The sequence below is a fragment of the Eurypyga helias genome, unplaced genomic scaffold, assembly GCF_000690775.1.
Source record: "Eurypyga helias isolate BGI_N326 unplaced genomic scaffold, ASM69077v1 scaffold9202, whole genome shotgun sequence".
Lineage (NCBI taxonomy): Eukaryota > Metazoa > Chordata > Aves > Eurypygiformes > Eurypygidae > Eurypyga > Eurypyga helias.
The window spans coordinates 10,473-22,754 of record NW_010237799.1 but is presented as its reverse complement, the minus strand read 5'-3'; the positions used below and the strand labels follow the sequence as shown (position 1 = coordinate 22,754).

Sequence of the window (12,282 nt, the reverse complement as noted above, 5' to 3'; positions counted from 1 at the left end):
GCGTAGAGCAGTGTTTTGCTCTGAGCTCTGCAGACATCAACTTTCCCTCACACTGACTTTGTGATGTAAAGCAGTTTCCAGGTGAATCTGGCTCTAATTGGTATGGCAAGCTTTTTCTCCTCATGAAGTAGCTTGGCTTTTCTGGTTGGAGAACTTGCTGTGGTGTCAAGTGAAGGTCTGCCACGTCTCCCTGCCAAGTGGCATGAGAAGGATTGCAGGAGTACACTGGATGGGCAAGGAACAGGTGTGATGGGTTTTTTTGTTTCCTGGGATAGCTGGCGGCCCAAAACACCAGGTAACTGCTTACTGCAGGGTTATCTTCAACAGGGGTGAAACTCTTAGTTCAGCTTTAACCTGGGCTGCAGTACATATGCAGTACACAGATCGCTAACAGCAGCGCAGGAAGGGCCTCACTCTGAGGCTGTGTGAATTGCACTGTCGAAGCACCGTGCTGGAAGCAGAAGCAGGTGTTGGAAATGCAGTGAAATCACAGTCCAACATGCAGGTGTGTTTAGATGTATGTTCCAACCATGGCACAATATATTTTTCCATCTGTTTTCTGCTGTTTTGAGCATGTACTCCTTTGCGAAATCAAGTAATGTAACCTTGGAGAGGAAAAAACCTTTGGGTTAAGGCTTTAGAACAAGAGAATTAATCTGGTGTGAAAATCCTGTCCTTCTGAGGGTCTACTTGTGTCATTTACATAGTTCAGAAGATGAATGTGGCAAAATATATTATTTATTATAGTTGTTATAGGCACTAGACTGTAGCTTCCTTTTCTCACAGACTCATACATTAAAATTAATAGAAAAGAAGCTTCTAGCAGTTTAAACAGAATTTGCCTGTATGGCACTGGGAGTGGGAGTATTTCTTTATTTTTGTAAATTATTTAGCAGCAATACAAATATTTTAAAACTCAAAGTTGTGGATGGTCTCTTTGTGTTTGCTTGCTTCCTTGTTTGTGTTTTAGACACAGTTGTAATTTCAAGTGCTATTGGTATCTTCTTAGAGAAGTCTGAATGCCTCTCCTTGCCATGTCACAAAGTATGTGATGGCTTTGAGTTTATTTTGCCAGTACTGATTATAGTTGCTAATCACTACTGCCAGAGAGGCTGAAAAACAGGCACTATAATTAGGCAGGGTGAATTTTGGAGTTTCTATTTAAGCACCAGGTTTCTAAGTCTGGATTAAACAAAAAAATGAGTAAAGCTGGTGGAACTTGCATATCAGCAAACATCTGCGTATTTATCAGTGCTACGTGGAAGTTTGTGCTTCTGCCATATGTTCATGAGAGAGATTTGCCTCCTTTGTGCTGAAGGAAGTTTAAAACTGTACAGTCCATCGGTGACTATTTCTGCTACAAGCAAAGACTTGTTTGGGAACTTAATTTTCTTCCTTTTGAACTTCTCCAGCCCTCCAATAGCTGTGAAACCATCCAGTGACTAGTATATCTGTTCACCCACACAGACAACTCAATTTTCTTCCCTGCCTGCTTTATGTCAGACACCATGTTCTGGGGGCGAGCACCTTAACAATGCGTAATGCAGAACAAATGTCAAATTGTGTTCAACAGCAGCATGAGTCGATCTGGGCAGGAGCTTCTAAACACATTGTGATTCCCAGGCCTCAGTTGCCTCCCCAAGACCCAGTAGAGCTTCTCTGCAGATTGAGATGCGTACAGACCACCCAGGTGATAATGATATGCAAGGCTCTTAGCCCTGCTTCCCACATTAATACAGTAAAATGCAGTACTCCACTGCAAACTGACCTCAGGCGTGGAGTCTGGTAAGAGCCAGTAGCAACCTATATGACAGACAGCCCGGGATTCACTTACCCTCCCCACAGCTCTTGCAGTTGTTTGTCAGAAGGGAAAGGTGCAAGTACTGTGACCAAAGACACCTTTGGGTGCAGCACGTAGAAGATCTGAAGGAGGTTGCAATAAATTTGGAAAGATTCATAAGTTTTCATCAATGAAAATGCAGGACAGAGGAGTGGGGATGAATTGCTGTAGGAGAGGATGGAGAAAGTTTTGGTTGAAGACCAGGAATAGATTGTACATCTGCTGTGAGTGCCAACAGAATCTTTGTATTGCTTTGCACCATCACTGTGGTGGTTTAGAAATTCTGTGATTTTTAGAGAAATGTTAAGCATTGTTGGTTTTGGTGAAACATTTTTTTACAACTCCAGGACTATGCTTAGTGCAGCCCAAACGCAGTAGGAACCACATCGGTTTTGCCAAACTTCACGCAGCAGAAAAAACGTATTGTAATGGAGATGTCCATCCCTTCTGCTGCAGGTTGTCACACATCCCACACGCAGAAATGAATGCAGATACTGTGTCTTTAAAAGGTAGGAATGTATGTAGTGTTGCTTGTGTTTGTTTATATAGTATTTACTGTGGGGTGGGAGGGAGGACAGTAAAAGAAAGAAGGGTGAAGTTCTAAGATAGGAGCAGGCATTAATATTAAACTTGCTTTAAATACCTTGTGGCTACCAAGACCTGGTTCAAATTAGTGCATGTCCTTTGAGAGCCTATAAAGTCTGTCATTATAGCACAGGTGATGCCTCCACGATGCCATGTTAGAAGTGAGGGAAGGCATGAACTCTAAGCAAAAGAAACCAGTCTGTTGGGTGCAAGGGGTGACAAATAAGAACTCAGTTTTCATAAATTCTTCTTTTAATATAGCAACCCACACATCATTCCGTTGGTATGAATTCAGTCGCTGTCTTCATCATGATGAAGATATAGCCTGAATTCCACTTCAGTTTCAAGTGTCTCGTCAGTGCCGAGAGCGAAGTGCCTCTGAAGACTTTGCGGAATGACTCGCATGGCCCAAGACACGGAGTATGGAGCTGTCTAAAACCACTCAGTAGGAGACACCTGACACATGGATTAGGTGGATTTAGAACATGTGAACATAAAGCTCAACGATTTCAAGTCCATAAACACGTTCAAATGTATTTAATGAACTCCCTTTTTTTACTAACTGGTCTAAATACATATAGCTAAAGCACATTTTGAAACTCAATACAGCATTTAACTGACTGAACTACTGTTGCAGTTTTGATGCCCTTCATTGATTCTTTGTTTCACAGGGGTTGAATAGCACAGTGGAGCAAAAGTGTTTCAAATTATTCTTAATAAGAAGGTGGTTTTAGTTTATCATCTTCCCTCTCTGACAGAATACAGAAGCAGCAATAAATTTGCTATACCATGTGTATATGAAAGCCTTGAGTAAGACAGAAGCCTTTCTTTTCAGCTCCTTCATGTGACATTCCCATGAGCAATACAGGACAGTAAGTTTTAGCTGAAGAGGTTGTTATCGCACGACTAGTTAGAAATTCCTGCTCCGCAAGTTCTTTGTCAGGATGAAATGGAGTATCAAGTAGAGGGGTCTGTCCTCATCCAGAACTAGTCAATGTCTTTGTTAATGACTTGGATGAAACAATAATATGGGGTTTATGTTTTCGGACAATCAGAAGGTAGAATGGTCTTCAAGCACATTTTAAAGTATAATTAGGAGTGAAAATGATCTTGACAGATCAGAGTAGTAGCTGGAATTAAATAGTAGAGAGTTCAGTCATGACAGAGAAAGCATAACGGTTTGTGGAAGTTTGGCAGAACCCAAAGCAAGGCCATTGCTGTCTGCTGCTACACTTCTGCTCCTAGTACGGTCTCAAGTGTGGTAGTTGGGGGGGGTTATTTCTTGGAGAAGCCAGCAAGTGAGCCCAGTACGGGCTTCTGCAGAAAGGCTGCAATGGAGGGGAAGAAGGTAAGAACATACTAGTGGAGAGTGTCCCTGCCCATGGCAGGGGGGTTGGAACTAGATGATCTTTAAGGTCCCTTCCAACCCAAACTGTTCTGTGATTCTGTGAATAGAACTCGTCATAAGCTTAAACATGAATCAGCAATATCATAGTGCATTTCAGGGGCTGGTCTGTGGGTTCCTGAGCTCTGGAGTATAAACCCAAAGGGGGAAGATGAGGCAATGAGTTGAAGGGTTTTCAGCTCCTGCATAGATAAAAGGAAAATCTGTCTGAGAGGATAGCTGAGCATGGGGATGGTTTTCCTGAGGAAGTTTTCTGGTATCTTCATCAGTGGAGGTTTTCAAGAACAACTTACACAACAGTTCTTGAAATGGTTTTGGGCCTTCCTAGCTTCTTTTTAGACCTGGTTGGATTCCATATGCTTTATGTAATTTAAAGGCTATGCTTAATTTTGGCTGTTGATACCAGATGCCATTGCTGAACATTTTGAGAGTCTTCCTTGACGATTTCTTGACGAATCCCAAACCAGCAAAGCCTCTTCTCTGCTTCTCCATTCTCTCAATTTCTGTCCCTTTACACCTCTCTCCATTTTATGAATGAAATAAAGGAAGAAGGAAAAAATATTGAGACATTCAGTATCTATTTTATTATATTCCTTCAATATTTTGTCATTGCTAGAATGAAGGATGGTTTGGAGAAAGGGCTTTTTCTAAGCATCTAACCATAATCTTACTTTTCTTTCTAGTGTACCCATGGTCTCCAATGGTCACATAGTCCCTACATTTATATTATTGCTCCAGCAGCTTGGCTCTGGGACATTGTGGTCTCCTACAGCATCACTAACAGTTTGAACGGCAAGAGTATTGCGTAGCAGTATGGCAGTCTGATAATGCTGTGAAATTGTTTAGCGGGACTGGTGCGATACAAAGCTTTTATGCTTGTTGTAGGTGGAGTTTTAGTAGGTATGTTCTATGTTGACTCACGTGCATTCGCAACTACTTTTTGTATTGACTGGTGTCAGTGCTGAGGCAAGTATATAGCTCAGACTTGTATATACTGTGTGTATATATACACACATACACTATACTATATGTAAAATATAATTATATATATTATACATAGTACATATGCAAAAACAGTTTTCGAAAGATGAAATTTTGACAGAATTGTACACAAATAATTGGTGTCTTGTTTTTCCCCTCCTTCCCCTCACTTTTAGCTGGCTGTGAGGTGGTTGGAACACAACTGTCGCTACCAGTACATGGATGAACTTCTTCAGCATGTCCGTTTTGGCCTTATGGATGTGGATACGCTGCATACCGTAGCTCTTTCTCATCCTCTCGTCCAAGCCAGCGAAACTGCGACGGCACTTATTAACGAGGCCTTGGCTTACCACCAGAGTGTCTATGCACAGCCGGTTTGGCAAACCAGAAGGACAAAACCTCGCTTCCAGTCGGACACTCTTTACATTATTGGCGGGAAAAAACGTGAAATCTGTAAAGTGAAGGAATTGCGATACTTCAATCCGGTAGATCAAGAGAATGTTCATATCGCAGGGATTGCAAACTGGAGCGAGCTGGCGCCCATGCCGGTAGGGAGAAGCCACCACTGTGTTGCTGTCATGGGAGACTTTCTCTTTGTCGCTGGTGGAGAGGCAGAGCACTCCACGGGGCGCACTTGTGCCGTGAGGACTGCCTGTCGCTACGACCCCCGCACCAACTCTTGGGCTGAGATAGCGCCGATGAAGAACTGCCGGGAGCACTTTGTGCTGGGAGCGGTGGACGAGTACCTCTATGCAGTAGGAGGCAGAAATGAACTGCGTCAAGTGTTACCTACAGTGGAACGCTATTGTCCCAAGAAGAACAAGTGGACCTTTGTACAGTCCTTCGATCGATCGCTCTCCTGCCATGCGGGATATGTGGTGGATGGTCTTCTTTGGATATCAGGTAGAAAACGTTTCACACAGTTTGAGGTACTAACAAAATACCTGAATACTGTCTTGAATGAAACTAATAAATCTTCTTAGGTTTATATGTCAGGATAACTTTTGTCTTAGGAAATGGGCGTTTCAAAGAATTTTAGCCTGGAAGCATAAAGTGAAGCCTGATTAGAAGCAGAGGAGTGTAACATACCTATGCAATGTTTTTTTTTGTCTGCTAAATACCTCTCTGTGTTTCCAAGCTGCATACATCATACATGCTAGCTCCAGTCACCATTCATAAATCACAGTGAATCGAAATGATAATGCACTTTTGGGCAAATTTCAGATGACAAATTCTGCCCGCTCCCTAAAACCAAAACCCAACACCCAGTTTCTGTGGTGTTATCTGGTACCACTGCGTTTATTCCTGGTAATGAAACAGAGAATGAAGTGCTTGTTGGCTTGTATAGATCCAGGGATTGAAGGCAGATGTTATGAACTGCTCTCACTTGCTCTTGAGGATATTGCAACAGGCCAAGATGACCCTTGTTAGAAAACACACACAGCTCTGTCCATAACAAGTGCAGAGGACTGCCTGATGGAATCATAGCTTTATGGCACATATAGATGACAGTACAGGCCTTGTAGTCTTGAAATAACGTATTATTTGCAACTCCGTCTGATGTACTTTTTATTTTACATGTGCACGCTGATGGGAGTTGAAGACGTCGTGCCATCAGTCTTTGTAGTGACATTTCTGTTATTGGTTACTTTGGAACGAGGTGCTGTCTATGGAAGTTTGACAGGAGAAAAAACAACCACCCACTTTTTACTAAGAAGTGCGTCCCGAAAGGTTATAAAGTTTAGTATTTCTAAAGGAAGTGAATGAGTAAATGGGGCCAGCCCTTGAGGAAAATGTTCAGTGATTGCCATCTTCACTGTATATGTTCTCTGGGGATTTTAATATGGTCTGGGATCCTGACAGTGAAAAGATGGTATATAAATGAAAGATTAAGTTAAGCCTTTGCTGTGTTTCTGCCCAGGGAAGTGGTTGAGTCGCCATCCCTGGAGGTATTTAAGGGACGGGTAGATGTGGTGCTTAGGGACATGGTTCAGTGCTGGATTTGGCAGTGCTGGTTAACGGTTGGAGTTGATGATCTTAAAGGTCTTTTCCAACCTAAAAGATTCTGTGATTCTCAGAGTGTGTAATTTAGGTTAGCGGAGTTCCTTGCAGATGTATCTTTCTGCCCATATGGATTAAGTGCCTTATGGGAATGGATTCCCAAGCATTGCTGGGGAAGGTGACAGGTATCTAGTTTTATACATGTACACTAAAATAATGAATAATGACTTTGGAATTAAAAGCATGATGGAATGCTGAAAATCACCAAGAGATCCCTGGCTGGTGCTTTGGGTCACTTTGTTCAACAACTGGCATTGAAGGAGTCTTGAGTTTCTCCTGTGTGTTAATCCTGAAGTGTGCACACCGTGAGCTTTGAGACACAGGTACGGTACAGAAATGGGATTTTGGCTTTAGGGTACCAGCCGGGTGTGTTTGGAGCCATTTCCCTGTTTGTTCACGGCCTTTGCTGTTTTATCAGTGGACAGAGATGTGTGCCTGTGATAGGCAATTCCAATACATGGGTGCTACTACTGCTGTGTCTTGATTTTTTCCCCCTCCCTACTTTTTTCTTCCTCTTAGCATTTTTTTCAGTCTCTAGTTATGAAAAACAGGACTTTTTAGGTAATTGTGTTAAATGTATTAGTATAACATTGTTGAACAAGCACTAGAAACCTCCATCAGAGTGTAGTCCTTACACCAGTACATGAAAAATGTAGCCTTTTTTCCTTCATTTCTGCTTTTTCTGTACAAAAAGACCCCTCAAAAACCAGGAAGTATTTGATAGAGATTAAGTCAAATGTAGGACTGGTTGAAGATTACTTTTAATCTTTCCAGATACGCTAGGAAAGGGAAAATTATGCTGAGGATTAATTAATGTGCTTACTTACGTAAGTGAAATGCCTGCCTGCCTGTGTGTTTAAATACTATCTGCATTTATATAATGAAGCAGTGTGATATTCTGTTCAAGGATATGCCTCTAATACAGCTGTAGAATCAGGGGAAGAGGTAAGTGGAAACCTATTAGATAAATATTTTCTGTTGTTTTGCCCAGTTTTAAAGAGTTTATCGGTATTATTCCATGAGGTCTTTGAAAATGCTGCCAACGCAACTTCTGTTGTAAAGACACAGTAAGGAGCAAGGTTTTGGCAGTGGTATAAGACAGAGAGGAGTTTTGTGTTGTAATTTATATCGGTTTTGAGAAAATGCTGAGCAGTTTTGGGTTGCTAGTTTCTGACAGGTTATTATGAATTACGAGAGCATTCTGTGCAATACTTCAGTCGGGTATTGATCTGACTTACGTACTCAGGTTCAAAACTGGGTGGTGTATTCAAGAGAGTTATTTTATGAATAAAAGTAGATGGAGGTGCAATAACTGCAGCTAGCTTTCTATTATTAACTAACTGCTTAGGGCTAAAAGGTAGCTTGCTGTACATGTTATATGCAAGGGCAGGGGAATAGTACCGAGAGATGTTTTTTTGTCCCAGATTTATCAATAGTCATTGCTTAAAAAATCCACTGTTCATCATCAAATGTAAAGTGTTAACATAAGAGTAAACAGTAATGCAGGAGGGAACCCAGTTCATGTGCCTTAAAATTAAGTAATTAAAAAATTAGTCCTAGTTAGGGATGTTTCTGAGCTGTATCCCTACTGCTTTTTCTGGGGAATACGGGTCACCAGCAAGAGCTCTCAAAGTCAGTCTGCTACTACCAGCTGGCAAGGTAACCATGAAAATGTGCCCAGGCTTTTAGTAAGTGAATAAATTAAATAGTGATGAGTTTCTAGCCCCTGTGTTTGTGGAGACAGTCATCAAAACATGACCCACACATGGGCTGTTTACGCCCCTTGTCTTCCAAAGGCTTTGCTGATCTAGACTTAAGAGGTTTCTGCTGTTATTATTGGGTTTCATGGTCGGCTTTACTTTCCTGCTCCTTTGGGAGAAATACAAGAAGGAATAAAAACATAATAGAGCGTAAAATCGTGGCGCAGGCAGCAGGGAAGGGAAGCGTGTTAAACCAAGTGCTGTAAGCACACGCTGGCAGCAGGCGATGGGTGGGTGGCCGATGTTTCGGGTGGCAGAGGGGACCCCTAAGCTGCCTCCAGCCCTGTGGGGTTTTTAACTTGCCAGAAGGCTGTAGAGGGAGCCGTCTGCAGTCCGGAACTAGTCGGACCCTCTGGTCAGCACTAGTGGGTTCAGCTCTCGAGTTTACTGAGCTCCACGTATTGTGGAACATATTTTTACGTTTGTGTCATTATTTTTTCTCATAGTTTTTTTAAACTTTTCTTTTTTCACACCCCACATTTTATTTTCTTATTTTATAAAAGTAGATGAGAATTCATTAAAGTAAGTTTTCTGTATCGACAGTACTGCATCGGGCAGATGGTTTTGCAATTTTATAGGAAGATGAATCTTCCAGGCCCCAGTTAACATCTGACACCGTGACCCGTTTTGCAAACGAATTGCGTGCCACATGCTTGAAAAGTAGAAGCGTTTGAGTGAAAAGAGAAACAAAACGCACCAAACCCTTTGGAGTTCAACATTACGAACAATCATTCCCTATAAAAGCAGGGAAATATTTTTCCATAAGAGTGAGAACTTGAACTCTGCCCGTTGCCCCGCATCCGCCGTGGCACGCACACGCCAAGCTGGAGCCCTGCTTTTCCACAGACGGTAACCTCCCTCCCCCAGCTTAGGTGTAGGGCCCGTGGGGACAGAGAGGGGCAGGGACCCTCTGCCAGGCAGTTCAGCTGGGGGCCGTTCCTGCGCTGGCAGCTGGGGATAACGAGGCTTCCCCTCGCCTCAAGTGCTCGGGAGATTAGCACATGAAAAGTCCGCTCTGCAGCGAAGGGTTCTGCTGTTGTTTCTCTGGGGTTGCAGTTGCAGACCTTCGGTGTGTCAGCTCAAATCACATCTTCACATGCACGTGGAAACTCAGCTTGGGGGGGAGGGGAGCAGGATGTAAATAAACCAGTCCTGAACAGTTGCTTTGTTTTTAACAACTTTTTCTTCAAAATTCAATGGTTTTTATCATTATTTTTATTTTTTCCCTAATGATGGAGATTTTGATCAAGTGAATGATGGAGATCACATATCTTGGAGAATTAGTCTGAGTATGCCAGTGGTTTTGGGGAGAAGTATTATATTATATCAGTATGCTGTTTATTGTGATGAGAATTTTTTTTTTTCTCAGTAAATACCTATAAAATACCTCCACTAGACCAGGTTGCTCAAAGCTTCATCCAGCCTGGCCTTGAAGACATCCAGGGATGGGGCATCCACAGCTTCTCTGGGCAACCTGTTCCAGTGCCTCACCACCCTCTCTGTGAAGAATTTCTTCCTGACATCTAATCTAAACCTCCCCACTTTCAATTTAATCCTGTTCCTCCTTGTCCTGTCACTACAGGCCTTTGTAAAAAGTCCCCCCCAGCTTCCTTGTAGCCCCTTCAGGTACTGGAAGGGGCTATAAGGTCTCCCTGGAGCCTTCTGTTCTCCAGGCTGAACAAGCCCAAATTAGCCTTTCTTCAAAGGAGAGATCTGGAATAAATAGGAATCCACAGTGTCTAACCAAATCAAGTTTTGCGGTGCACTTATCACAGAAATTAGGAGGAGCATGTGCTTAACAAGTACATACGAATTGCCTCAGTCTCTATATGGAACAGTATTTCTTCTTTATTGTTGCTGTTCTGCTTGAATAAAGATAACGGATCTCACACCTTTGAAGCATCAACATTGTAAGTTTGATGCCACTGACTCTTCTTAGACTGAATGTAAACATGAGGTTTTAATGTTTTTAAAAAAGACAACCCACAAACAATGTAGGGCTTGTGCCCCTCTTGTTTGCAGCCGGATTGCATCCGTTGTGGGACGTTGTCGGTGTCTTCCAGGGCTGTCCTTCTGGTGGGAGAATATGCTCCAGCCCAGCTGTCCTCTCTGCACCTGGGCTGGCTGAAGCAAAAGGCAATGGGCTTGCATGCTGAGGAAGGATTATGTTGTGTTTAACACACAGACACCTAAGAGAGGAGTGATTGCTATTTTAAAATAGCAGAGCACCTTGGGGGACATGTCATGAGTTTCTATATATTCCCTGGATTTGCTGGAAGGAATACACGTGGGAGCTCTTTGCCAACATGTCATTTTACACGTCTCCCAGCAAAGTGGGATCCGTGCGTGCAGCCTAGCACTTGGGGACTTCAGAGGGGGTTGTGAGATTTTCTAGGGGGTTTGGATTGGCTGAGATTTCTCAAATCATATGGGGGTCTTACTAGGACATGTTATAAATAGGTATTAGAGATTTTCAACTGGAGAAATGGTGCTGCCTCCCCCCCTTCTCTTTTTGGTGGTGTCTTTGTTGAAGGCGCTTTTCAGTGCTGTTTGTGGACTGTCACAAACCAAAATATTTCCCATGTGTGGAGATGGGCTGGACAAGGCAGGTCTTGGACTCCTCCAGCACCTCTCCAAGTAGAGGAGGCGCTGTTGCGTCAGGTGGGAACCCTAGGAGGGCCTGAAAAGCAGGATTTGCAGCCTGCAAGGGAGTGAGCAGCAGTGATTGCGGCAGTGTAAAAGCACCATAAACCCACGGGTCAGGTGCTGGGCTTCCCAAGAGCGTGTTTGCGCAGCTGTAAGAACGAGACAGGCACGGGCTTGTCCTGAGAGCTCTTCTTGCCTCCTGGAAACTCAAAGCAAGCTGCTTGTGTCGAAGCGAGCGCTGACGAAACTGGAAATTTTCTGACATTTGCCCAGCCGGATGTTTTTTTTCCCTCCTCCCTTAACTGACGGGTTCCTATCACTTCAGCTGCTATTGCATGACATCAAATTTAATAGCTTGGTTTGTATTCTTAAATGCCACTTTTTAAGTGTAATTATGATGCCTCCCTGCCTTTCTCCTCCTTCCCTCATAGGAAGTACTGTGGAGAAGTGTAATAATTTATCTCAGAATTACCCCTTTTTTTTTCCTGAGAAAGTATGTATTATTTTTAGTAGCATTTAAACTTGTTTAAAAAAAAAAAAAAAAGTTCAAGAGGACATTGCAGACTTGTTAAATTTGAATTTTGGCAGAAAATTTTAAACTTTTGCTATAGCACTTCAAAGTTAGGAGGAACTTGAGTTTGAAAATTGATGCAGATATAAGATGGCATATTTAATGACAGATGTATCTATAGAAACCTGTTAAGATGCAGATTATCCCCCTGGGGAGGGGAGATCAAAACTGCCAATCTATAAAATATACTTGTTAGGGGAAGGCATGGAATCTATCTCTGCGAGCACTTTGATTGCAGGGGACAGTGTAGCAGCATGTGGCATCATAACCTAAGAGCAGACAAATCAGCTTGATGACTTTCAAAGCCAAGAATACTGCTGGAGGCAAGGGTACTCCAGTCTAGAAGAAATTAAAACATATAGAGACTGTTATTAATTCCAGATCTATTTTTGTGTAGTCAAATCTGTATGCAAATCCTTAGCATCTCATTTTG

The 12,282-nt window shown here is 42.6% G+C and overlaps 1 protein-coding gene across 1 annotated transcript in view; it reads left to right on the top strand.

Moving 5' to 3' along the window:
* Positions 1-3,758: 3,758 nt before the first annotated feature.
* Positions 3,759-12,282, top strand: part of KLHL32 (kelch-like family member 32) — a 17,452-nt gene continuing 8,928 nt past the window's right edge. Inside the window, exons 1-2 of the mRNA XM_010147592.1 lie at positions 3,759-3,773; positions 4,988-5,714. Of these exons, the coding sequence (XP_010145894.1) occupies positions 3,759-3,773; positions 4,988-5,714 (742 nt within the window). The remainder of the gene's footprint in view (positions 3,774-4,987; positions 5,715-12,282) is intronic.